The sequence below is a fragment of the Crotalus tigris genome, unplaced genomic scaffold (genome assembly GCF_016545835.1).
Source record: "Crotalus tigris isolate CLP2741 ecotype Arizona unplaced genomic scaffold, ASM1654583v1 scf7180000019173.45859301935:6455823, whole genome shotgun sequence".
Lineage (NCBI taxonomy): Eukaryota > Metazoa > Chordata > Lepidosauria > Squamata > Viperidae > Crotalus > Crotalus tigris.
Window position 1 is genome coordinate 1,997,920 of NW_024097414.1, and position 26,725 is coordinate 2,024,644.

The 26,725-nt window shown below is 42.6% G+C and overlaps 1 protein-coding gene across 1 annotated transcript in view; it reads left to right on the forward strand.

Moving 5' to 3' along the window:
- The window catches only part of XYLT1 (xylosyltransferase 1), a 113,196-nt gene that overhangs the window by 25,162 nt on the left and 61,309 nt on the right, over nt 1-26,725 (forward strand). The window contains exon 2 of the mRNA XM_039360494.1: nt 14,435-14,473. Within this exon, the coding sequence (XP_039216428.1) occupies nt 14,435-14,473 (39 nt within the window). The remainder of the gene's footprint in view (nt 1-14,434; nt 14,474-26,725) is intronic.

Sequence of the window (26,725 nt, forward strand, 5' to 3'; positions counted from 1 at the left end):
AAGAAAAGATTGGACAGCCATTTGTCTGAAATGGTAATAGGGTTTCCTGCTTGAGCAGGAGGTTGGACTAGAAGACCTCCCGTGTCCCTTCCAGCTCTCTTATTCTGTTTTAAAAAATGTCTGTTACAATTCCTTCCAACCCTATGATTCTATGACGCTGGCTGGGGGATTCTGGGAGTTGAAGTCCACACATTTCATAGTTGCTAAAGCTAACAAACATTGGATTGGCTGCAACTAGAAGACCCTCCCCCCAAGGTCCCTTCCAACTCTGTTATTCTGTTAAAAGGGGCCATAAGGTTCACAAAGTCCTGGTTTTCAAACTTGGCAACTTTAAGATGGGTGGACTTCAGTTCCCAGAATTCCCTGGCTCGGATGCTAGCAGGCAAATTCCAGGAATTGAAGTCCACCCATCTTGAAACAGCCAAGATTGAGAAATGCTGATCATACTCATTTATTTCTGAAGCTTTTTTGTTTAATACTAATACAACTAACTGTATTCTTGATAACGCTTCGAATTACGAATCATCCAAGCTCATTTTAGCTTAGCTTAGCAAATGTCTGTGAAAATCTAGCCAGGTTTTCACTAAGCCATAATGTAGTTATTTATTTATTTATTTTTACAATTACAGCATGAGTTCAGACATTAGGATTTAGTGTGATGTCATGTTATTTCATTTATGTTTTAAACACTTTTTGTTTAATACCTACTCAGCTAACTGTATTTATTGTTGTTGTTTAACATTTCATGAATCCTACTTTAGGGTTTACACTAAATATTGTGACCCTTTTCTCCAAATGGCAGAGAACAGGGTTGTCCATTTTGCCCGTGGGTGTGGAAAACTTCATCTGGCCATTGCCTCCACTCATTCAATAAACTGTGGTTAATTTGATACACTGTGGTTAATTTGATAAACTCTGGTGAATTCAATAAACAGTGCCCTGATACAATAAGCTGCAGTTAATTCAACTGATGTTAAATTCAATAAACTGTGGTTAAGGAAACCACATCTTCTTGGTTAAATCCCAACCCCGTTTCTGTCTTTATTGTCCCATCTACCTACCCATCAAGTGTTAGTAGTGTACATGCATTTAAGGCACCCAAGCCGAGATGTGAGTTATTTATGGGTTAACCGTCTTGGAAGTGTGCATTTATCATCCTTTTGTAAACACAAGACACAGGCTTTGCCCTCGAGAGATAGAGTTTAAAAACCAATATAAACATAGCTGTCATTTGCCTGACTCCATTAGCGTGCATCATGCTGAGCACATATTCATGGACTTCAAAGGTGACGGCAGGGAAGCTGGTGAGGAGCTGTGAAAGGAAGCATTCATCATTTCACGGTTACAGTCGGATGTCTGTGAATTTCTCTGATAAAACCGAGTGATGGTCAGCCTTTATTGAGCTGAACTGCTCAATCAGGGTTTCCCAACCTGGATAAATTGTGAGTGAACTTGAACTCACAGAGTTCTCCACTCAGCGCAGCCATTGAGGAGAATTCTGGAAGTTGAACTTTGCAGATCTGGAGGGCATTTAGATTGGAAATGTTACCCAGCTGTGAAGGGCAGCTGAGAAATCTACACTTAAAATACATTTCTGCCTTCTAATTTTCAGGTAGTGGTATGAAATGGTCTTACTGACTGGTAGACATCGTGCCGAGCTGTGCTTTATGATGGTTTATTGAAACAAGCTGAGATACCACACATGAAACACATTTCTGTCTTCTAATCTCCAGTAGTGATGTGAAACTTGACTTGAGTTACCGACTGATTTATATCGTGCTGAGCTGTACTTTATGATAGTTTATTGAAACAAGTTGACAGCGCTTGAAACACCCTCCTGCCATCTGATCTTCAATAGTGGTGTGAAACTGACTGGACTTACTGACTGGTTTACATCACGCTGAGCTGTACTTTATGAGGGTTTATTAAAACAAGCTGAGAAATAAAACTTGAAACATTCTTATGCCTTCTAATCTTCAGTACCGACTGGTTTACCTCATGCCGAGCTGTGCTTTATGATGGCTTGTTGAAATAGCCAGTGTTGATTTATGAAAAAAATCAAAACTGGTTGGATTCATACTATGTAATGTCATATTTATGGCCATGATAGACTTCATAGCTGATTTAACCCATTTCTGGGTTTGCATCAATTACTGAGCCAAAATTAACCAAAAATATTGACTACATCCAACACAGTAAGCCATGAACAAGCAAAGCAAAACAATAACTATTGAGAATGCAGCCACTAGCCCTTTGCTTAACTCTGTTAAGTGTGTTATACAAGCACAACCTACAGTTTGCAAATCATGGATTTGATTAGGATCAAGGAACACACAGAAACCAGAATTAAACAGGTCATTATACAGCTTGGTCTACGGTTGGAACAATCTCTTGGTGGTTTCCACCAGACTTAACTTTTGGGAGATTTGAAGAATGAATTTGTTGTTTAAAGTTTTATTAATCTTACTTTAGGGTATACACTAAATTGTGTCACTTTTTTCCCCAAATGGCAGAAAACAAGGCTGTCCGTTTTCACTTGGCTGTGGAAAGCTTCATGTGGAAACTGCCTTTCCAGTCTATGTGGATAATTCTGAATAGTATAGACCAGGGGTAGGCAACCTTGGCTCTTTTATGACTGGTGGACTTCAACTCCCAGAATTCCTGAGCCAGCCATGCTGAGGGGAAAGAGAGAGAGGTTTCCAAGCTGAGCCATGCTGGCTCGGGAATTCTGGGAGTTGAAGTCCACCAGTCATAAAAGAGCCAAGGTTGCCTACCCCTGGTATAGACCAAGGTGTCCAACCTTGCCAACTATAAGACCTGTGGATTTCAATTCCCAGAATTCCTTTGCCAATTAGTATATTGACATGCTGGCTGAGGAATTCTGGGAGTTGAAGTCCACAAGTTTGAAGACCCCCTGCTCTACACTAAATAACATTTTTAAATGATTGGAACTTTGATATCTCCTTTTTTAATTGTTCAGCATCTTTGCCAAGCAGAATGAAACTAAGCCTGGAAAAGTGAACATCTGTTGCTCTCAGTTTGAGCGACCAAACAGTCTGGGTTATTTTTTTCCCATTATCTGTCTTATTCTACCATCGTCTAAGTCAGGGATGTCCAACTTTAGCAACTTTAAGACCTATGGCAGTGATGGCGAACCTATGGCATGCGTGCCAGAGGCGGCACGCGGCGCCCTCTCTGGGGGCACACGCCATCACCCCAGCACACGTGGTCTCTAAAAGTTCGCCATCACTGGCCTAAGGCCAGCCAGCCTGGAGCCGCCATTGGGAAGCCCACCATCCCATCCACCAGAGACCCCCTGGATCTCTCCCAACCCTGCCCGGCTTCCACAGGTGTCCCTCCCCATAAGCAACATCAAGGTGGCCATGCCCACCCAGGCCATGCCCACCCAGTCTGCCATGAGTACTGCAGCCCCACCCATCCAGTGGCCACACCCACCTAGTCTGCCAAGCCTACTGTAGCTGCACCCGCCAAGGGGGCCACACCACCCGGCACCCGGCGATATATAAGTGGGTTTTGGGTTGCAGTTTGGGCACTCGGTCTCTAGAAGGTTTGCTATCACTGACCTATGGGCTTCAGCTTTAAACTCATGGACTTCAACTTCCAGAATTCCCCATGGTGTCTACAAGTCTTAAAGTTGCCAAGATTGGATACCCCTGATCTAAATGATAGTCTGAAAGGATTTTGGCCTTCCCTGGTACTATTTTCTGCCAATTGATTAGGTCAGCTAATTTGGTTTTTTTCCTCTTGGGCCAACGTCTCACTTTAGGCGTCACAAGTTAATTTTCCAATGGAGAAGAATCAGACGCTGTCTGTTGGAGACCACAGAAGAAATGTTGACTGGCTGCTGCCTTAATAGATACCTTTCATAAAAATTTCAAAACTGAGTTTGAGAAGGTTCTGGCTGGCTGGTGCTGTGACAGTAATTCATTGAAATTTTCCAGTGTCAAATCTGGTCTTCCTTTCCTGCTTTCACAAGAAATGGATTGTGCAGGATGGAGCCATGAACCTCACCCTCAAAGAACATCTCAGATTCATCCAGAATATTATTCCAGACAGGGGAATTTGGGGGGGGTGTGAGTCTAAAGGTCTTAAAATTGCCAAGCTCCTTGGAGAAACCCTGAGCTAGAGTCAACGGATTTTGCAAAACTGTTCCCCAAGTCTGCTATGTCACCCGATCCTTTTGGCTGGACCTTCCCAGAAAGGGTACCTTCTTTGAGAATTTCCCCACAGCAAAAGTAAATTCAGGATTCTTTCGTCATTTCTCAATACTGTTTTTTTTTTTTTTTTCCTTCCTGACTTGCGAAAGACCTGGCTGAAAACACTAAAAGAGAACAATTGTTTTGGTCCGGCTCAGGAAAAGAGAAGTGCGAGAAATGAAACCAAAGCAAAAATGTCCCAGAGAGGGGAAGAATGCTACAATTCCCTCTCCCCTCCGCTTCCCCCTTGTGTGTATCTACACACACACACACACACACACACACACACACACACACACAGACACAGACAGACAGACAGACAGAGAGCAAAAAGAGCCATTTGAACTCCCAGCGTCATGATGGAGGAGTTTATTCCAGATGGATACAAAGATTTTGCTTTCCGGTCAAATGTGCTACAAATTCATTTAGCATTTTTTGGGTCCTTTCAACTATATATATATAGTTGAAAGGACCCAAATATATATATATTTTCTAGGAGGCCAAAGTACAATTCAGATTGAGCTAGGAATATCTCGAAAGCTTCACTTGAGGTTTTTCTTCAAAACCTCCTTCCAATTGAAGTGCCTATATCCTATGAAGCATAAGGCCATCTTGGCTGGAAAAAATCTCAGCTAAAGATTGAATACCCAAAGAATCGTGCCTTATCCTTACACTACAGCTAGTCCTTGACTTAACCATTTGTTTTGTGGCCATTTGAAGTTACAAAAGGGACTTATGCCTGTTTTTCACACTTATGACCGTTGCAGCGTCCCCAGGGTCACGTGATCTACCTTTGGTGGCTTTCCCAGCCAGCTTCCAACAAGCACAGTTTTGATTGCATTGTCCATTTTCATGTTTATTCTAGCCCAGAGTTAATTGAGAGTCTGGCGGCGGGCAACTTTCATAAATTATTATCGTGATTAATTCTTCTACCTATATTGGTTTTCCACCCACAGCATCTTCTTTCCAAAGTCATGCCATTTTCTTTTCTTTTTCCTTGTTCCTTTTTTTCTTTTTTAATGTGGGTTGAAAAAAAAAAACCATTTAAACCATCGAGAGAATATATCATGCTAATGGGGCTTAAAAATAATTCTCCCTTGAGGAAGGAGTGGGCAGCATTGATTAAAACTGCCTGGCGTTTGCCTGCGAGAACGATATTTTACATTCTCAAGGAGTTCAGCAGGACGAAAAGCTGAATTGACATATCCATAAACAAGTTATTACTTTGCTGGCAGGATAATTAGCTAAGAAAAGGCTACGTGGGCTCAGATATCTGGCTGCTGGGATTTTTTTTAAAAGGCAAATTTTTGTATAGCAGAACTTCCTGGTTGGCGGTGTTTTTTTTTTTTTTTAATGGACAGTAAAGCAAAAAAATGGCTGTGAAAGTTGGACCATAAGAAAGGCCGAGCGCCGAAGAATTGAGGCCTTTGAACTCTGGTGCTGGAGAAGACTCCTGTGAGTCCCCTGGACTGCAAGGCGATCCAACCGGTCAGTCCTAGAGGAGATCAACCCTGACTGCTCTTTAGAAGGCCAGATCCTGAAGTTGAAACTCAAGTACTTTGGCCACCTAATGAGAAGGAAGGACTCACTGGAGAAGAGCCTCATGCTGGGAAAGATTGAAGGCAAGAGAAGAAGGGGACGACAGAGAAGGAGGTGGCTGAATGGAGTCACTGAAGCAGGAGGCGTGAGCTTCAATGGACTCCAGAAGATGGTAGAGGACAGGAAGGCCTGGAGGAACATTGTCCATGAGGTCACAATGGGTCGGACATGACTTCGCAACTAACAACAACAAAAGGAAAAAAAAAGCTTTAATTGTTAATTTAATTTCAGTGCAATGTCAGCCCATGCCCATAAGAAGCACTTCTGGTTGCTTGAAGACCCTTAGCCCTTCTCTTTGCTAAGAGTCCTTCAACATTGAAAAGAAGCACCTTTTGGTCACAACTGCTCAGTTATATACCATTTAGGAATGAGGTGCTTATAATTATGGATTCTGTCTGGACAATTGCAATGAGATATGGTCACTGTTTATTGAGAAGTTTTGTGTATAGCTTTTTTTTTTTTTTTTTTGGTCTTCTTCATTTAATTGTGTCGGATTTTCAGAAGCTGCGTGGAGAAGTCCCTGCAGTTTTCTCGGCCAGCTTTTTCAGAAGTGGTTAGCCATTGCCTCTTTCCTAGGGCAGAGAGAAAGGGGTTGGCCCAATGTCACCCAGCTGGCTTTGTGCCAAGGGCAGGACTTCTGGTTTCTAGCCTGGTGCCTTCCCCACTTCACCAAACTGGCTCTACAAATGATACAGAAAGAACTACACCGCACTAGCTTCCTCTCCTGAATATGCTCCAGGTTCTGCTACTCAGCAGAAACACAAAGGCAGCCCAATTTGATTCAAGCAATCACGTCAAACTGGTGGGAAAACAGGCCTCTGCACATGCACAGAAGTATTCAAATCCATGTGGGAAAGGCACATTGATTGGTCCAGGGAGGGAGGGAGGGAGAGAGGGAGGAAGGAAGGAAGGAAGGAAGGAAGGAAAATGAGAATGGGAGGGAGGGAAGGAAGGAAGGAAGGAAGGAAAATGAGAATGGGAGGGAGGAGGGAAAGAAGGAAAGAAAATGAGAATGGGAGGGAGGGAGGAAGGAAAGAAAGAAAATGAGAATGGGAGGGAGGGAGGGAGGAAAGGAAGGAAGGAAGGAAGGAAGGATCTCCTGGGTTTTTGCTTTCCTTCAAAGCAGCTTTTTCCATGAAGCTTCCCTCTTCAGGGCTCCACCCTGCCGAAATAATTTTCTGCATTGAAACATTAATCCTGATTTCACAGTCTAAGAAAGCCTAGCTGATGGCTATGTGTTTTTTTTTTAAATTAAGGATTTTATTTAAATGATCACAATGCAAAATACAAATGAAAATAAAGAGGATAGAAAGAGAGGGTGTAGCTACAGAGGGGAAAAAGGGGTGGGGGAAGCATGGATTTCCAATATTTTTCAGCGCAGAAAAATAAAATCACAGCCTCAACTTTGTACTAACAAACCCCAGCTATTTCTATAAGAACAAGCTGGTGGCTGGGTTTGGATGCAGGCTAGAACTGAACCGAGAGCAGAATCCAGCTGTGAAGGGGCGAAGGTGGAAAAACTAAAAATAAAACAGGACTTCTGTCATCTCCTGTGAGGAATAGAAACAAAGGCTTGTCCTGTAAGTTCCGTTGTCTGTACAGGGAAATAAAACAGAGATGTTTGCCACAAGGTAGCAAAAAAAAGAAGGAAATCCTTATTTTTACACAATGATTTCTGTTTGCTTTCTTAGGCCAGCTGTTTTCTTGAACAATTCACAATGCCGGATTTGCACAACACTCTAAGCCCAGATCAAACAATCTGCTTCTTGGCTTAACCTAAAGACAGTGTGAATCCTGTTGGGACTTCCCTGTTTCTGTGCTGTCTTTCATTACCTCTGTTGTCTTTTTTACGTGGGGAAGCTATTGACATTAGTGCTAAGATCACCTTTATTGTCATTTTTACTTTGGGTACATTTTGTCCTTGGTGGTCCTCATTTTGTGCCCGTGGAAAGATCCAGAACTTGGAAAGCAGGTTGTAAGCACACCTACATGATGGCTGGAGTGGTGATCATGGCCCTTTACAAAGAGGGCTGTTCACTCTCTCACTTCCAGTCTCTCAAAATGTTCTCTGCGCATCCAGATGGCATTTGATGGAGGGTTTTTTAGAGGCGTGGAGACATCAGAGAAACCACAAATTGTAACCATGGATCCAGTACTTGGAAAGCTGGTTAGGGGCACTCAAAAATAACAGAGTTGGAAGGGACCTTGGAGGTCTTCTAGTCCAACCCCCTGCTCAGGCAGGAAACTCTATACCAGGGGTAGGCCACCTTGGCTCTTTTATGACTCATGGACTTCAACTCCCAGAATTCCTGAGCCAGCCATGCTGAGGGGAAAGGGAGAGCTTCCAAGCTGAGCCATGTTGGCTCAGGAATTCTGGGAGTGGAAGTCCATGAGTCATAAAAGAGCCAAGGTTGCCTACCCCTGCCCTATACCATTTCAGACTCCTACAACATGACTGGGGTGCTGAGTCCCTTTGAAAAAGGTGGGACAGGCGGCCATGTTAATTTACTCCGGAGATGAGCATGATGTGGACTTTGCTTTTCTGGAGCAAGCTCCACTTCTTTTGTGCATATGACCGACACTGTGATGCCTGCTCAAAAGGGGTGTGAAGCTTGTTCCCTAATAGCATAGCCCCACTTTTGTCTTTTAACACACTATGTGTACTCACCACCATCCCTGCAGTCACCTCTGTTTTTCACTTTTTAAAATTTTATGACTGACGAAGAGTATGTAAGCTGCTCCGATGTTAGCTTTGTTTGGAATGCTCTTAAGCCCAGGAAAATCAACAAGGCAATAAGTCAATATTCAGCAAAATGCAACAAATAAATAATGAATCATTTAGGAAAATCAAGGCAGCAGCAAAATATTCGGTAAAGTCAACAAATAACGGAACATTTAGGAAAGTCAAGTCAGCAACAAAATATTTAGGAAAGTCAACAAATAAACAACGGAACATTTAGGAAATTCAAGTTAGCAACTAAATAATCAGTAAAGTCAACAAACAAATAATGGAACATTTAAGAAATTCAAGTTAGCAACAAAATATTCAGGAAAATCAACAAATAACTTTGGCTTCAGGAAGAGAAGCGGGCCAGTTTAAACAGTGGTCAAGAAACAGCCTCAGGTTGACTCTTTCCAACACAGTAAAATACTAAAAGTACTAGATTTCTTTCTTTCTTTCTTTCTTTCTTTCTTTCTTTCTTTCTTTCTTTCTTTTGTTCCTTCCTTCCTTCCTTCCTTCCTTCCTTCCTTCCTTCCTTCCTTCCTTCCTTCTCCTGATCAGTGTCCAAGGTGAATAATTTACATTGGCTGAACAATGAGCTATTTGCCTTTTTTTTCAAGATAACGATTGTTGTTTTTATTTGAGATTCCGATTGCTAATTTGGTGTTATCCAGATAGTGAAATGGGCTGATAGGATTGTCATAGGGTTTTAAAGGAGATTTACCCTGTTAAATAATGTAAAGAGAGGTCTCTGCTGATGTATCTTTATGGCCAAGTGGTGCAATAACCAAATTGCAAAGGTTTACACAAAAGAGTTTTCAGGTCTAGTATTGACATCAGCACAATCTCTTTTCTTGGCGAGGTCGGGTTTACAAGTTCTCACATTTCCAAGAACTTAGTAACAGGCAAGATAAGTAAAAAATAAACTTTAAAATGTGCAAGGGCGGAAAAAAAAAAACAGGCTGGGGGAAGAGATGGCTGCATTTTTCACCGTCTTCCTGATGAAAAGTACTCAAAAGCTTGAAAATTTATATATCGTTTTGTTAACCTGATTAAGATACTACGTCAAGAGCTTTGCAGGGTTTTTTTTTTTTTAGGATTGCTTTTTTTTTAGTTTGCAAAAAAAAAAAACTTTGGCAAAACGTGGACTGGTTTGGAATTACAAAATAAGGTCAGAACACGTTTGATAGCCGGGGAAATGAGAGACAGTTTTTGGAAATCAGGGTTGCAATCAATGTGGAGGAGATGCCTTTTAAAACCCAAAAGACCCTCGCCACTAAGCCTTGCTGCCAATTCCCGAAGGCCCCTATTGTATGGGTCAAGCATTTGTTCCCTGCCGCTGTACCCTGTGTTCCAGAACCTCCTTTTTTTTCCCTCCCTCTTTCATTTCGACCTCGTTACCCCTGGCAGGGATAAAAAAAACCCAACAACCTCTTTTTATTTCCAAGGCAGGCTAAACGGTAATCCGAGATGCTGAATACTCAGTCTGAATCCGTGCCCTGTTTTAAGGGGGCTTCAGCAGACCTGAAAGCTCAGGAGCCTTTCAAAGGGCCAATTTCTCAGCCTTGGACCATGGGGCACCTTAAGACGGGAAGTTGCATGGCGCTGGCTGGCAAAGCCACGTTTTTGTGAGCGTTTCTCTGCTGCAAAAGGACCGGAGGACGTCCGAGGAAGTAGGAAAAAGGAGCTGTTGTCATTGAGGGTGGGCAGAGAGAGAGAGAGAGAGAGAGAGAGAGAGATCTCTGGTTTGCTTTTTAAAGAAGTGTTGGAATTATATTCTTAGCTTTTGTTGACTGTTAAACAGGAGGGCTTTAATGCAAGCTTGGAGCTGCGTGCCAGTGATTTTAAATAGAGCGGGTTTTGTATGGAAGAGACCAGTGCTTCTGCCAAGATTTGGCCATCTGCCTTCCATTGAGGGGAAGGTCTCTGGAGATGGATAAAGAGGAGGAGGAGGAGGAGGAGGAGGAGGAGGAGGAGGAGGAGGAGGAGGAGGAGGAGGAACAAGAAGAAGAAAAACAAGAAGAAAAACAAGAAGAAGAGGAAGAAAGAAGAGGAAGAAGAAGAAGAAGAGGAGGAGGAGGAGGAGGAGGGGGGGGATTGTTCAGGTTATGTAGGGAGATATCTTTCATATGAACTTCTCCTCCTTCTCCTTCCTTCTCCTCCTCCTCTTTACCTCCTTCTCTTTTTCCTTCTCCTTCTCCTCCTTCTCTTTCTCCTTTTCCTTCTCCTCTTCCTCTTTCTCCTCCCCCTCCTCTTCTTCTTTTTTTCCTCCTCCTCCTCTTTCTGCTTCTTTCCTCCATCTCATCCTGCTTCTCCTACTCCTCCTTCTCCTCTTTTTTCTCCTCCTCCTCCTGCTTCTTTTCCTCCTCTTCCTCTCCTTCCTCTCCTGCTTCTTCTTCTTCCCTCCTCCTCCCCCATTACCTAAGTATGGATGAACCTTCTTTTTGGATTCCTCACAGTTCCTTGAGATGTAAATCGGATGGGCTACGTTCACACACCAATGCTAATGAGGCAGAATTTAAACCCAACTTGGACTCTAGGGAGCTAAAGCGGGTCCTCGCTTTGTGAGTCTTAGGAACACAGCCATTGGCTAAGAGTGCCTGCCCAGGGTTGTGTGTCCAGTTTGGGGATTCAACTGGAGACCTCCTGCATGGAAAGATCCTACCCCCTTCTCCCCCAATGATCTACCAGCTTTTCTTTCCCTTGTTGTCTAAAGGAGATTGGAAAGTCCTCAGGAAAGCCCTTGCCAAAATTTGTCTAGTTTCCACAAGCCATGCTAAAATGTGGTCTGTTTGTGGTTTAGCGTGTTTGGTAAACGCAGTTATTGAGAAGTAAGGTGGACCGAGGGCAAGGAATCTTCCGTCTGTCGTGAGCTTTGTCAGTGACCTCTTTTGGAACATCCAGGTCATCAATCGCCTCACTTAACCACAAAAGTGCCAGTCGCAATTGTGGGTGGAGGACCACATACTTGCAGTTTTGAATTGTTCGATTTTGCAAGCTTTCTTTTCACCAGCTGGTTGGGAAGCTTCCGCGAGAGGCGTTGCAGCCAATTGTGCAAATCCGTTTCTTGGCTCTTAAGTGCAGCTTCAAATTAACAGTAAATAGTTCCTAACCAGTTTATCTTACTAATGTAGCGGTGATACCTGGTCTAGCAAATGATTAAGTTATTTCTCCTCTGGCAGGGCGAGTTTGCTGCCAGAAGCCATGTGCAATTTTCAATGTCAGCCCCTTTCAACGGCCTTTTAAGATTTCAACACAGAATTAAAATAAATGCATTTTTCCCCCATATATCGCAGCTCAGGCATAAAAGAAGGGAAAGAATGATCCAGGCTTCATAAGGTAGCTTCTTCTAGAGAACATAGAATAATAGGCTTGGAAGGGACCTTGGAGGTCTTCTAGTCCAACCCTCTACGCAAGCAGGAGACCCTACACCAGGGGTCCCCAACTCCTGGTCTATGACCGGCATCGGTCCAGCAACCGGGCTGCACAAACAAGCAAAGCCCCATCCACAGGATGCAGGCAGTACACAAAACCACACCCCTTCTGGTCTGTGGAAAAACCTTTTTCCATGGCACCGGTCCCTGTTGCTCAAAAGGTTGGGGACCTCTGCCAAACAAATGGCTGTCCAGCCTCTTTTTGAAAGCATCCAGCGATGGAGCATCCACAACTTCTGGAAGCAAGCTGTTTCATTGGTGGATTGCTCTCACCATTAGGAAATTTCTCCTTAGTTCCAGGTTGCTTCTCTCCTTGGTTAGTTTCCGTCTGTTGCTTCTTGTCCTGCCTTCAGGGGCTTTGGAGAATAGCTTGAACCCCTCATCTTTGCAGGAGCCTCTCAAATATCGGAACGCTGCTACCATGTCTCCCCTAGTTCTTCTTTTCATCAGACTAGACATAGTCTAATGTATATAAATATAGATTAGATATATAGGTATATGCAGGTAGTTTTTAACTTGCAACCACAGTTGAGCCCAGAATCTACGTTGCTAAATGAAAACATCACTTTTCAGAATGGATATTGGAAATCTTTTTGAGCATTAGTTGCTTTGAAGAAGCCATTTATTCCTTAAGAATCCTCCAGCGTTCTGCGTTAGGGGTCCAAATGTGTTCAGGAATCCTTTGACTTGGCTTGGCAGAGAATACTCCCCTTTTTTCCCCAGACTGTTTTGAAACAATTATTCTCCCCTCTGATAACAGCCAGTTTGAGTGATTGTGGTGTGTTCCATCTCGGGTGGGCTTTAAAAATGGCCCCGAAGGATTCAGATCATTCAAAAGTGAGTTGCTGAATTGCGAACTAGGAATAGCTGAGATGAAGATTTAAAAATGCTAGTTTTTAGCTATATTGCAGGCACCGTGGGGCAGAACGGAGGGATGCTGGGGGAAGGAAGAAAGGCATATTGTGGTTTTTGAAAAGCCTAATTTGACTTGCACAGTCAAAGTGGGAACGCTATCAAAACTCAGCCCAGGCTTCAGCTGGAGCCGTTAACAGTCCCGCAGCGTTTAAGATCTCCCAGTTACAATTGAAACTCAGTTGTATATTCAAGTCTTGCACATCCTTAACCTCAGTTAAATGGTTGGTTTGATTTATGAGGGCTGCACAAATTCATTTAGTATTTTATGGGTCCTTGCAACTTTTTTTTTTAAAAAAAACCTCTGTTAGGAAGCCAAAACACTATTCAGATTGATCTAGGAATATCCCAAAAGCTTCACTTGAGGTCTTTCTCCAAAACCTCTTTCCAATTGAAGTGCCTATCTATCTTATGAAGCATAAGGCTGTCTTGGTTGGAAAAATCTCAGCAAAAGATTGAATACCCAAAGAATCTTGCCTTATTCTAGTCCTCAGCTTAACAACCATTCATTTAGTAATAGTTTGAAGTTACAACAGCACTGAAAAAAGTGACTTAGGACCAGTTTTCATACTTAGAACCAGTGCAGTATCCCCGTGGTCATTTGATCAAAATACAGATGCTTGGAAACTGGCATGTACTTATGACAGTTTCACTGTCCTGGAGTCATGTGATTACCATTTGTCATCTTCTCAGCTGGCTTCCGACAAGCAAAATCAAGGGGGGAAGCTAGCAACTGCAGTGATTTGTTTAACACCTGTGGCAAATGAAGGTGGTAAAACAGGATGCTTAACAATTTAACAAGGGGAAGTTTGGGCTCCATTGTGGATATAAGTCAAGGACTACCTGTATACTGGGTTTTTTTTAACACTCAGTACATCAGCGGTTCGCAACCTGTGGGTCGGGACCCCATTTGGGGTCAAACAACCATTTCACAGGGGTCGCCAAACAATGCAGTCCGCCATTTTTTCCCCCTTTTCCTTAGCTGTGCTACTCCCTTTTATTCTTTTGGCTTTTGAAAGCCAATAGAATAGACTCTCTTGAATAGAGTCTAATTCTATTGGCTTTCAACAGCCAACAGGAATTGTCCAGGCTGTCTCTGCCCTGCTGAGCCCGCCAAAAGTCCCATTCTGCAAACGGTGCTGCACCAGTTGAGTAGTCCTCGACTTACGACCGGTTGAGTAGTCCTCAACTTACAATCAGTTGGGGGTCGCAGCATTAAAAAGGTTGAGAACCACCGCAGTACATTATTTTATTTTCTCGGGATCCATATGGGACGTTACTCTTATGTTATTGCTTTGTTCCTGTGATTTTTTTCGCCGTGGTCTATTTCTCGCCATTAGTGCTGTAGCTCTTTTTTTTTTTTTAATATCCAGACAGCTAACTCTAATGTTGGTTTTATATTCTTTTTTCTTGTTCAGTTTCCTCAACTTATTTTATATATATAGGCTGCAGAACAGCTACTGGAACTGTATTCATTAACTGTAGTTCAGTCTCTGTTGACTAGTCAACCTTTTTGAAACTAATCAACTTTCGCTGTTCTTTTTTTACAGGATCAGCCTCTGAACCCTGACAAAGGCTTTGAAGCTCAGGTGAGTGCTTGAACTTTTCATTTCACACAAAAGGGGAAAATATTGTCTTAAAGTGATCAAGAATGGACACTCCTGCAATAAAGGAAGAATAGAATAGAGCTGGAAGGGACCTTGGAGGTCTTCTAGTCCAGCCCTCCACTTAACTTACGCCATCTCAGACAAGTGACTGTCTAGCCTCTTCTTAAAAATCTCCAGTGATGGGGTGCCCACAAATTCTGGAGGCGAGCTGTTCCACTGGTTAATTGTCCTCACTGTCAGGAAGTTTCTCCTCAGCTCCAGGTTGCTTCTCTCCTTGATCAGTTTCCAACCATTGTTTCTCGTCCTTTTGTCTGGTGCTTTGGTGAACAATGTGACCCCCTCGTCTTTGTGGCAGCCCCTCAAATACTGGAATATTGCTATCATGTCTCCCCTATTTCTTCTTTTCTTTAGACTAGCCAAATCCAAGTCCTGCAGCCGTTCTTCGTATGTTTTAGTCTCCAGGCCTTGGATCATCTTAGTTGCTCTTCTCTGAATTTTTTCAGAAAAATCAACAATGGAATTTTATGTACACGTTTTTATAGCTTACAACTTGGAGGCTTAATCGAAGCAACCAGTGGCCGAGAGATAGGATGTATGTCCCATTTTTCTTTTTACGGTCGGGCGGAAGTCAGTTTGCAGGCAAATTCAACAGGAATGTCAAATTCAATGGCAAAAAAAAAAAAAAATCTCGCTAACACTCTGTTGCTACTAGCTTCGTACATAGAACAAAGCACACGAGGATCTGTAATTAAGTAATAATCAACAACTTTCAAGAGGTTGAGTCATGAAGGCCTATTAAAATGGTTCACCAAGAGGTAATTCATAACAGCAAAATTGTAACTTGTAATTATTGTAAGGATGGGGGCGTTCTTTGATGCTGGAAGCCAAACTCTCCAAGGATGTTGGCTTCCGATGAGCAAACCAATGCTTGGCTACAGATTTCTCAGTTTTCTCCTCTAATTCCTGGGGAAGATTTTAGTTTCGAATCACAGGTCGTTTTCGTTTAGTGACTGCCTCATTTAGCAACTGTTTGGAGTTACAACAGTGATGGAAAAGTCATTTGGCAAACAATCCTTGCATTTACAATCTTCGCAGGTCAGGAAAGCAAAGAAAAACCAAAGCCATATCCTAAACACATAAAAGGGCCAAGTTTGAAGACCTCTGATTGGGAGCAGAAAATTCATTGTTCAGCAGTATACAGTATACAGGTAGTCCTTAATTTACGACCACAGCTAAGCCCAAAAATTCTGTTGCTAAGTGAGTCAGTTGTTAAGTGAATTTTGTTCCATTTTGTGACCTTTCTCGCCAAAGTTGTTAAGTGAATCTGCTTTCCCCATTGTCTTTGCTTGTCAGAAAGCAAAAGATGATCACATGACCTCGGGACACTGCGACCGTCCTAAATATGAACCAGTTGTCTGAATATTGATCGTGTGGCGATGGGGATGCTGGAACCGTCGTAAGTGTGAAAAACGGTCATGCTTTAGAACATTAGAAGGAGGCTATAAATACTTAACGGAAGCTTCTGATATTCCACATGAGCCCGTTGAAAAGAACTTGATCTCGTTATATAAAATGAATCTGAAAAATCTGGAGCACCAAATTAAATGCAGGGAATATAATTAAAGCCATAAATACTTGGGCTGTTCCGATTCGTCAGTATACTGCAGCTATAATTGATCGGGCACAAGCTGAATGAGACAGCCTTGATTGGGAAACCAGAAAATGAATGACAGCGAATCATTCAGTTTTCTTTCCAGGAGGCGACGGCGGCTGGCTTTACTTTGTCAGAAATAAAGGTGGGAGGGGATTACTCTTAAGTAAAGCAAGGAACAGAAGGGAAACACAATTTGGAACACAGCAAGGGGCTGCTATTGATGGATGTTTGTGCAGAAAAACCCCTGAAGGTTACAAAATCAAGAGAACAATTGCAAAAGAGAAGCAACGTCAAATTAAGGCCTGCGGATCCAACTCTCTTCGTGGCCTATAGGCATAATGTTGAAGGGAATTCAGACCCCTTTCTCTTCCCCTCCCCTCCTCTCTCCTTTCTTTTCTCCTTTTCTTTCCCCTTTTGTTTCCTTCCCTTCCCTTCCTCATCCCTTCCTCATCTCTTTTCCTTCCTTCCTTCCTCCTCCCCTCTCCTTTCCCCTTCCTTTTCTCCTTCCCTTTCCTTCCCTTCCTCATCCCTTTCCCTCCCTCCTTCCTTCCTTCCTTTCTCTTTCTTTCCTCCCTCCCTCCCTCCCTTTTTCCTTTCCCCTTATCTTCCCCCCCCCACCCTGCCACTTTCCCATCCATCCATCCATCTGATCTCTTGCCTGCATTAGAATTCCTCATTGCAAAAAAAATGAGTGCACATCTCCAACCTCAAAGGTGGACTGTTTTCATCCGTTTTGATGGTGTGTATGTGTATGTGTGTGTGTGTAATAAGTCCTTCCAGCCCCCCTCCATCAGAACTAATGAAGCTGACTCAGAATCTCCCCAGACAAGGGGGTCCACCTCAAAGCTCGGGATTCTGTAGTGTTTGGGGTGGGAGAAGCTAATAGCCTTGATCCCAGCAATAAAAGGCAAGCAATCCGTTAAATCTGATCCCAGTTAAATCTTTCAAAGCAGAATTTCTTCACATGAGTTTGAAAAGCCCAGGAAGGTGTGATTTGACAGCTGGAGGGCTTAGAAGTTGTCACTTTTTTTTTATTTTTGGCATCAAAGTAATGACCAGAATAGACTTTGCTTTTCTCCCCTCTTTTCTGAATGCATTTATCCCCAATCAAAGTGAATATTCTTCACAGTTTGACCTTTTGAAAATTGTCAGAGTGAGATTACAGACGTTAGCTTCTTTTGACTCGCAAGTCAGAAGGAAAAAATTGTTGAATTGTTGAAATCCAATTTGGACAGTGACCTTGGGGGCACTTGGGGAAGCTACACCCAGCCAAGATGGGTGACTCAGAATTGGCCTATCAAGACCAAAGCAAACAGTCTACATAAGCAACTAAACTTGGGATTATTCAGACTGTAAAGGGGGATGGTCTGGAGCCGTGCTGAAAATATCTGTATTTCCATTTTGCCTGATCTCTTTTCGGTTGGATGAATGAGAAGTACATTTGAAATGTCTTCAGAAGAGTGTGTGTGGTCCTCCTTTAAAGCCGTGGGTGGACTTCAACTCCCACAATTCTCCAGGCAGCATGACCACTGTTGAGCTTTCTGGAGGCTGATGTTTCCCCATCTGGAAGTCATCCAACTTGGACTGTAGCAGGTCTTACTTGCTGTCCCAAAAGGCAACTGGACTTTCTTACTTTTTGGAAAAGCACCTTTGGGACCACCATAACCTGGATGATTGAGAATCTCCACAGACATCTTACTTGCTGGTGAGAATTGAGAGGGGGTTGGTCTTGACTGCCACTAACAATATATCCATATTCGTAGGGGAAGGAGTAGCAGAATATGGGGGTGGAGTTAAAAGAGGAATCAGTCTGGAATCCTCACATAGCCACAAGCAGACTTAAGTCCAATCCTCCTTGAGTTATGCTGAGCCTCATCTAATGGTTAGCACATGCTAGGAGTTAGATAAGGGTTAAGTAATTCAAGGGATTTAGCTTGCTTGCAGCTATGCAGAGATTCTAGGCCAGGCATGTTAAACTCGCGACGTCGTGCAACATATTGGGCTGGTTTTGCCATTGCCGGCAATGGGGCGGGCACGGCTTCCACGTAACCCGTCCGGCCCGTGGGCCGGCAGTTTGATACCCCTGTTCTAGGCTGATCCCTCTTTTAATTCTGTCTGCAAGTTCTGTCACTGTTTTTAACAATATTCCCAATACCAGCCTTTGCAGTATACAAAGCCAGCCAGGTGCACAGTGGAGTGTTTGCATAATTTTAGGACTTCGGAAATAAATTTCCGGAACTGTTCTTTTAATTTGGGAGGAAGCAGGAAGGGAGTCAGTAAAAGGAATGAGGAAGTATAACTTCTATCCAAATGCAATTAATCCTGTAGACCAGGGGTCCCCAATCTTGGCAACTTTAAGACTTGTGGACCTCAACTCCCAGAATTCCCCAGCCAGCATGGGAGTTGCAGTCCACGGGGTCTTAAAGTTGCCAAGGTCGGGGACCCCTGCTGTAGACATAAGAAAGGAGAAGGCATGTATCTGGGAAAATAATTTGTACACTCTGCTGGTTCTATTGTTATTTTTTTAATAGAACAGCTTTTCCATTTATTTGTTTCATGATGCTCAATTATTTATTCATCTTAAGTACCATCACAAGCCCTGAGTTTTCAAGGATGAGTCAGGCTGCAAGTCTAATAGTTAGTTTTACAAATCAGTGTGTGCTTATGTAGATACTTCAAGCGAGGCTAAAAATAGCAGGGAAGGTTGGTTGGTTTAAAAAAAATGCCTTGTGTCTTTTTAAGAAAGCAAAATATTTGTACATTTGGTTCTTGTCATAACTAGCCATATGTGCTATACACTTAAACGGCACCTCTAGGAAAGTGATGTTCAGTTTCATAAGCTTTACTAATCGGTTGCAAGCAGTGGTAACTTTGCTGGAAAACAGGTTTTGTGGTCCTTTGACAGGGGGATAAGTATAAAAGTACAGATGGCAGGGACCAGCTCAATATATATGGACGCTCTTTACTTATGCACTCACAAAATGTACTGATGGAATATTTGCAGCTCAAGTTTGAACTGTGGGGGCTTTGGTGTTCTCTGAACTTGGTTGTTTTTTGCACACATTTTGTGACCTGACTAGGTAACACCATCAGTGTTAGGAAGGGAGAGGGTTTGCTCTGTTATGCAAACCCCACAATTTTCTAGCACTAATAGTGTGCTAGAAGGGAGTGGGGTTTTCAGAGGGAGGAGGAGGAGGAGGAGGAGGAGGAGGAGGAGGAGGAGGAGGAGGAGGAGGAGGAGGAGGAGGAGGAGGAGGAGAAGAAGAATGATTGTGGAGTCATTGGTGGTCTCTGAACTTGGTTATTTTCTTGCAGATGTTTCATTACCAAACTAGGTAATATCATCAGTACTAGAAGGGGTGGTTTATAGAAGGAGGAGGAGGAGGAGGAGGAGGAGGAGGAGGAGGAGGACTATGGGGTCCCTGGTGCTCTCTGAGCTTTTTCTTGCAGACGTTTCATTACCCAACTAGGAAACATCATCAGTGCTAAGAAGGGAGTGGGTTTTGCCCTGATATGCAAATCCCACTATCTTCTAGCACCGATGTTGTTACCTAACTGGGCAATGAAACATCTGCAAGAAAACAGTCACGATCACACAACTCCAAGCGTCCCACAATCACAAAATGGAGCCCCAGCATTTTATTCCAACTAGCCTGCATTGCACAGTGATCTGTTCCAATTCACCTTGTCCAGAGTTGAAAAGAAAACTCTCATTTTTTTTTTTCTGGGATTCACATCGGGACCTATCTTATTCTACCTACCAAAAGGGCAAGATTCGAACGGCACCCGCTGTAAACCTCCCCGCCCCCATCTTAACAAAAGCTCTGCGCAATTCCGAACATCGGGGGGGGGGGGAATTCTTTGGCATCTGTCTGCCTCCGAGCCGGTTGATGGTGACCTCTGATGCTGTTCCTGCGAATTCAGTGGACCATGCAAACGTGGGTGTCTGTGTGCGCTCACGCTGGCACACAAATCCGGCCCTGCATGCTGTCAGCTGTGGTTTTATCCTTTGAAAGCACAGGCCAGCAGATCCTTCAAAGGTCAGAGTAGGATACACCAAGAGGCTTCTCTGAAATTCTAGCTGGGTGTCCTTTGGAGGAGAGGTGGCCACGGAATCCAGATTTAAAGGATTCCCTTGGGTGGACAGGATTCGTAAATTTGTCATGGGGGGGGGGCAGAGGCCAGTAATGCAGAGCCCAGCATGGGAGGAAGATAAGTTGAACTCTGTTTATAATAATAACAATAATAACAACAATAACAATAACAATAATAATGAAAGAAGGAAGGAGGAAGGAAGGAAGGGGAGGAGGAGGAGAGGAGGAGGAGGAGGAGGAGGAGGAGAAGAAGAAGAAGAAGAAGAAGAAGAAGAAGAAGAAGAAGAAGAAGAAGAAGAAGAAGAAGAAGAAGAAGAAGAAGAAGAAGAAGAAGAAGAAGAAGAAGAAAGAGGAGGAAGAGAGGAAGTGGAGGTGGTGGTGGAGGAGAAGAAGAAGAAAGGAGGAAGAGAGGTGGAAGAGGAGGAGGAGAAGGAGGAGGAGAAGGAGATAGAGGAAGAGTCCATGGGGGAAGCCAGATTCACTTAACAACCATGTTACTAACTTAACAAGTGCAGCGATTCGCTTAGCAACTGGGGCAAGAAATGTTGCAAAATGGGGCAAAATGCATTTAACAAGTGTCTCGCTTAGCAACGAAAATTTTGGCCTCAATTCTGGCTGTAAGTCAAGGACCACCTGGACTTCAGGAGACAGCTGTGCCAAAAATAAAAAAAATAAAAATAGTAAAACACCAAGGAAGTCAGTGACCTCTTTCTCTTTCCCTGCAACTTTCCACCTTTGTCTGGTGGTCCCATTTTCTGAATCCCTTAAAAAGCCTCGTTAAAAGCATTTGGATAGACCTCAAAGCCTTCATTTTGCACATGTTACTTTTTCTTTCTTTCTTTCTTTCTTTCTTTCTTTCTTTCTTTCTTTCTTTCTTTCTTTCTTTCTTTCTTTCTTTCTTTCTTTCTTTCTCTGAGCATTTTGCTGTTTAATCAGCACGATCCAGCAGCCCATGTGTAAGGGAGAGGGGGAAAAAAAAGACGGAGCTTTCTTTTTAATTATCGTTGCTTTGCTTGCGTTAAGAATTCCCAATCGGGCTGTTTGCGAAAAGATGCCAAAAACTGGCATTGTTCTTTAATTAGCTGCTGTAATTGTTTCAGTCTAATCTCCGTGATTAGCGGCAGCATTAAATACAGCCTCAAGAAAAGACCTGCCCTTTTAGCACTGCCTTGGTATGCCCTCCTGAGGGGCATCGTATACAATCAATTAGAGGCTGGCTAGTGAGTAGAGTAGAATAGAATAGAATAGAATAGAATAGAATAGAATAGAATAGAATAGAATAGAATAGAATAAATACTGGAATATAGAATAGAATTAGATAATAGAACAGAATTAGAATAAAATAGAATAGAATAATAACAGAATAGAATAGAATAACAGAATAGAAATAGAATAGAATAGAATAGAATAGAATAGAAAGTTGGAAGGGACCTTGGAGGTCATCTAGTCCAACCCCCTGCTCAGGCAGGAAACCCTATACCATTTCAGACAAATGGATGTCCAGTCTCTTCTTCAAAATCTTCCAGTGTTGGAGCATTCACCGCTTCTGGAGGCAGGTTGTTCCACTGGTTAATTGTTCTAACTGTTAGGAAGTTTCTCCTTAGTTCCAGGTTGCTTCTCTCCTTGGTTAGTTTCCACCCGTTGCTTCTTGTTTTGCCTTTAGGCGCTTTGGAGAACAGCTTGACCCGCTCTTCTTTGGGGCAGCCCCTGAGATATTGGAAGACTGCTATCACATCCCCCCTTGTCCTTTGTTTAGATTGAGGAGGAAGGCTGAGAAGGGGCACTCACCCTATAGGACAGATGGATTCACAACTGGACCTTCCTAGAGCCGCAACCAATAGACACTGGGCTGCAGTAGCAAAATCTCTTTAATGCAGGTGGCCAACTGTTCGCTTAACGGGGGCTCAAAGTTATGACGGCTTCAGAAAACATGACTTGTGACCCATCATCAAAGTTATGACTTTTGCATATTTCTCTCCCTCTCTCTCTCTCTCTCTCTCTCTCTCTCTCTCTCTCTCTCTCTCTCTCTCTCTCTCTCTCTCACACACACACACACACACACACACACACACACACACTGTGGTCATGCGAATGCAATTTGGGCACATGGGCAACTCGCTCACACTTACAAAGGTTGAGGTCACCGAATCAAAACTTGGAACCTTCTTTTTTTGAGGTGCAAATGTTGACCTTTAATAGCCTAGAAGGGGAAATAGTTAAAAACGGGGGGGGGCACAATAAACTGTGCTAAGCTCATTTCATTCCCATTTAAAATACATTCTCTCCTGGCCTGGTCCGCTTAGTTAGAGCGTGGATCGCTTCTTAGTGGGGATGTGTATCTCTGTGTGTGTAAGTGTGTGTGCATTGCTGTTCCTTGCCCAGCAGAGATTTGCACAGTCATGCCCAAACAAACCCTTTTTGCAAAAAAAACAAAAAACAAAACCCTCCCCAAGGCATTCCGATATTTGGCGTTGGCAAATGATCTTCAGGGCCCGTCAAATAGAATCATTTGTCTGTCGTTTTTGCCCGAGGCCTCGTGAGATAACTTCAGCGGGGAGAAAGGTTTATTTCTTCGAAAAGAGAGAATGAAAAAGGCAGCGTTTCTTTCTTTTTCTTTTCCTTCGCCAACAATGCTGGGTTTGTGCACTGAGGTTTGGCAGTCAGCTCATTTTTTTGAGAGAGGAATTGAAGCCAGGAAGGGGGTAGGAGAAGAAGAGAAGTCACTACATCCTGTTGATCACAAAGCTGCTCTCTATCTTCCTTCGACGGAAACCACACGCAGGGCCCTGAAAGCTGCACTGTAATATTTCATAAATCTGTTTTTTCTCCAGCTTGTATCCTGGACTGGCATCTAGAGGATTCCTTTTGCGAGGGGGTGATGTGGAGATGTAGTCTGACACACAAGAAATAGAATAGAATATGGAATAGAATATAGAATAGAATATGGAATGGGGAATGGAATAGAATAGAATAGAATAGAATAGAATAGAATAGAATAGAATAGAATAGAATAGAATAGAATAGAGAAATATAGAATGGAATGAAATAGAATAGAATAGAGAAATATAGAATGGAATGGAATGAAATAGAATAGAATAGAATGGAATAAATATAGAATAGAATAAATATAGAATAGAATAGAACAAAATGGAATGGAATGGAATAAATATAGAATAGAATGGAATGGAATGGAATAGAATAGAATAGAATAGAATAGAATAGAATAGAATAGAATAGAATAGAATAGAATAGAACAAAATGGAATGGAATGGAATAAATATAGAATAGAATAGAATAGAATAGAATAGAATAGAATAGAATAGAATAGAATAGAATAGAATAGAATAGAATAGAGAAATATAGAATGGAATGGAATGAAATAGAATAGAATAGAATGGAATGGAATAAATATAGAATAGAATAAATATAGAATAGAATAGAATAGAACAAAATGGAATGGAACGGAATGGAATGGAATAAATATAGAATAGAATAGAATAGAATAGAATAAGAAATAATAGAATAGAATAGAATGTAGAATAGAATGTAAAATTAGAATAGAATAGAATAGAATAGAATAGAATAGAATAGAATAGAATAGAATAGAATAGAATAGGGAATGGGGAGTAGAGTAGAGTAGAGTAGAGTAGTTGGAAGGGACCTTGTAGGTCATCTAGTCCAACCCCTCCCCCAAGCAGGAGACTCTACACCATTTCAGACAAATGGTTGACAAGTCCAGTCTCTTCTTAAAAGCTTCCAATGATGAAGCTCCCACAACGTATGAAGGCGATCTGTTCCTTTGGTTGATTGTTCTCTCAGTTGCCTGGTGGTTATCAAACAAGAGCTCCTTTGACTTGTTGTGTTGGCCTAAACCAGTGGTGTCCAACCTTAAGACCAACTCCCAGAGTTCCCCAGAGAGCATGAAATGTTACTTGCTAAAATACAATAGCTTTACATCCAAGCTTGGCAACTTTAAGACCTGTGGACAGTGGCCAAGCATCTGAATTTTGATAATGTGACCATGGGGATGCTGCAATGGTCATACGTGTAAAAAATGGTCATAAGTCACTACTTTGAGTGCCATTGTAATTTTCAATGGTCACTAAATAAACAGTTGTAAGTCCAGGGCTACCTGTAGATTTTGGTCCACCATTCATGGTGAGATTAAAATCCTTTCTAGCCTGCTTTTTTTGTGTTCCTCTAAAACCAATCGTATCTCTCTTGGAGGCAGAGTACCTAAACTAAAAGCAGCAATTTTGTGACAATGGAATTCAGTCCATTAATATATTTTAATTTAGTCTGGTTTTACTGTCCCGGCGGGTGCTATATTTTGCCTTTCTTTGTCATGAAAAAGGACAGAGCAGAACATCCGAGTATAATTGGTCTCAGTTTAGTATCTTTAGAGGTTTTGTTCCCAGTGCATTTATCCTGAAGTTCTTTGTTATTTTTTCCCCCCAGTCCATAATTCTTCTCTTAAAGCAGAAGCGATGGAGCAGAAAAATGCCCAAATAGAAGCTTTTGACATTAAAACATTGAATAATTTGATTACTTCATACATAGCTGTAATCAACAGTAGTCTATAATTACCCAGTATAATTATTAAAAACAGGCTGTGGGCAATTGATTACTGTCCTGTTTAGCTTAGTGTGAAATTTGCATCTTGGGAATATCAAATCCAATTACCAGAGGGTCAAGAAACGAGTGATGTAGCTCAACAGAAGAACATCTGTGTTGCCTACGGAAGTTTGTTGACTGAATTCCTTGCCACTTGGAGCAGAAGCTGGAAAGACTGAAGAATTATTGGTGGTGTTCTGCCTTCATGCTAAGCTGTAGATGGGTATCCACACAGCCTGTGAAAACCTGGAGAATGGTTGGTGCTAGTTCCCACATCACCCTAAATTATAGATGGGTTCACACAGCCTGGTGGTGGTGGTAGTTCACACATCAGGCTAAGCTGTAGATGGGTCCACACAGCCTGTGGAAAACTGGAGAATTGTTGGTAATGGTTCATACACTACCGTAAGCTATAGTTGAGTCCATATAGTTGTTAAAACCTGGAGAACTGTTGCTAATGGTTCACACATCATGCTAAGGTATAGATGGGCCCCACACAGCCTGTGAAAACCTGGACATTTGTTGGTAATAGTTCACACATTGCGCTAAAGTGTAGATGGGTCCACACAGAGTATTAAAATCTGGAGAATTGTTGGTGGTAGTTTACACCAACAGGCTAAGCTGTAGATGGGTTCACATAGCCTTTTAATACCTAAACATGGGCTTTCAAAATAGCACCACAGGCCTTTTGGTCAGGTAACATGCTGTGCTCAAACAAATAAATAATATTGATGTTTTCTACAGTAGTCTCTGGTCCTAACTGATCTTTCTCCCTCTCCCTGAACATGGCTGCAACATCTCACAAATAGACTGAATGTCCGTTTGACTGAGATGTATAAGGTTTCCTGCCTTGAGCAGGGGGTTAGACTAGAAACCTCCACGTTTCCTTCTAGCCACGTTATTCTATAGTGCAGGGGTCCCCAACTTTGGCAACTTTAAGACTTGTAGACTTCAACTTGACAGTACATTGTCCTGCATTCTCTCTTTGGTTAGTTTCCATCCATTGCTTCTTGTCCTGCCTTCAGGCACTTTGAAGAATAGCTTGACTCCCTCTTCTTTGGGGCAGCCCCTGAGAGATTGGAACACTGCTATCATGTCACCCCTAGTCCTTCTCTTCATTAGACTAGACATTCCCAATTCCAGCAACTGTTCCTTATATGTTTTAGCTTCCAATCCTCCAATCCTCTTTGTTGCTCTTCTCTGCACTCTTTCTAGAGTCTCAACCTCTTTTTTACACCGTGGTGACCAAAACTGGATGCAGGATTCCAAGTGTGGCCATACCAAGGCCTTGTAAAATGGTATTAACACTTCATGTGATCTTGATTCTATCCCTCTGTTCATGCAGCCTAGCACTGTGTTGGCTCTTTTGGCAGCTGCCGTACACGGCTGGCTCCTATTTAAGGGATTGTCCACTTAAACTGATCCAGTTTCTCTTTCCATGCCTGCCTAGAGCAATGGTAAATCCAAATAGGTTGGGCGGGTGCTGCTGCGAGGTTTGGAAGACAGCAAAACAAACACCTTCCCCTTGCCAAGCTTCAGTTTAATAAATCTCCAAGCTGGTGTCTCCAATCAGAGCGCTCAATCGGCAGCAAATTTAGCTTCCACGCTAAGCTCTCCTTGAGGCTGGTCGCACTCTTATTTTTAGCCCAGCTGCTTCTAAGACCAGAGCCAACATGACACGTGCTGGAAAGCTTCTTAACGAAAAGAGACGGGCGGGGGGGGGGGGACAGAGAGAAGACACCCGTACAAATAATGTTATAATAGAGGTAATTTTGGCAGTCCAGCACAGGAAGAACCCTGCTCTCAGTTTAAGATAAAAGATAAATTATTGACCTGACAGGTCTGATTGGGAGAGGAGAGAGCAGTGCAAAA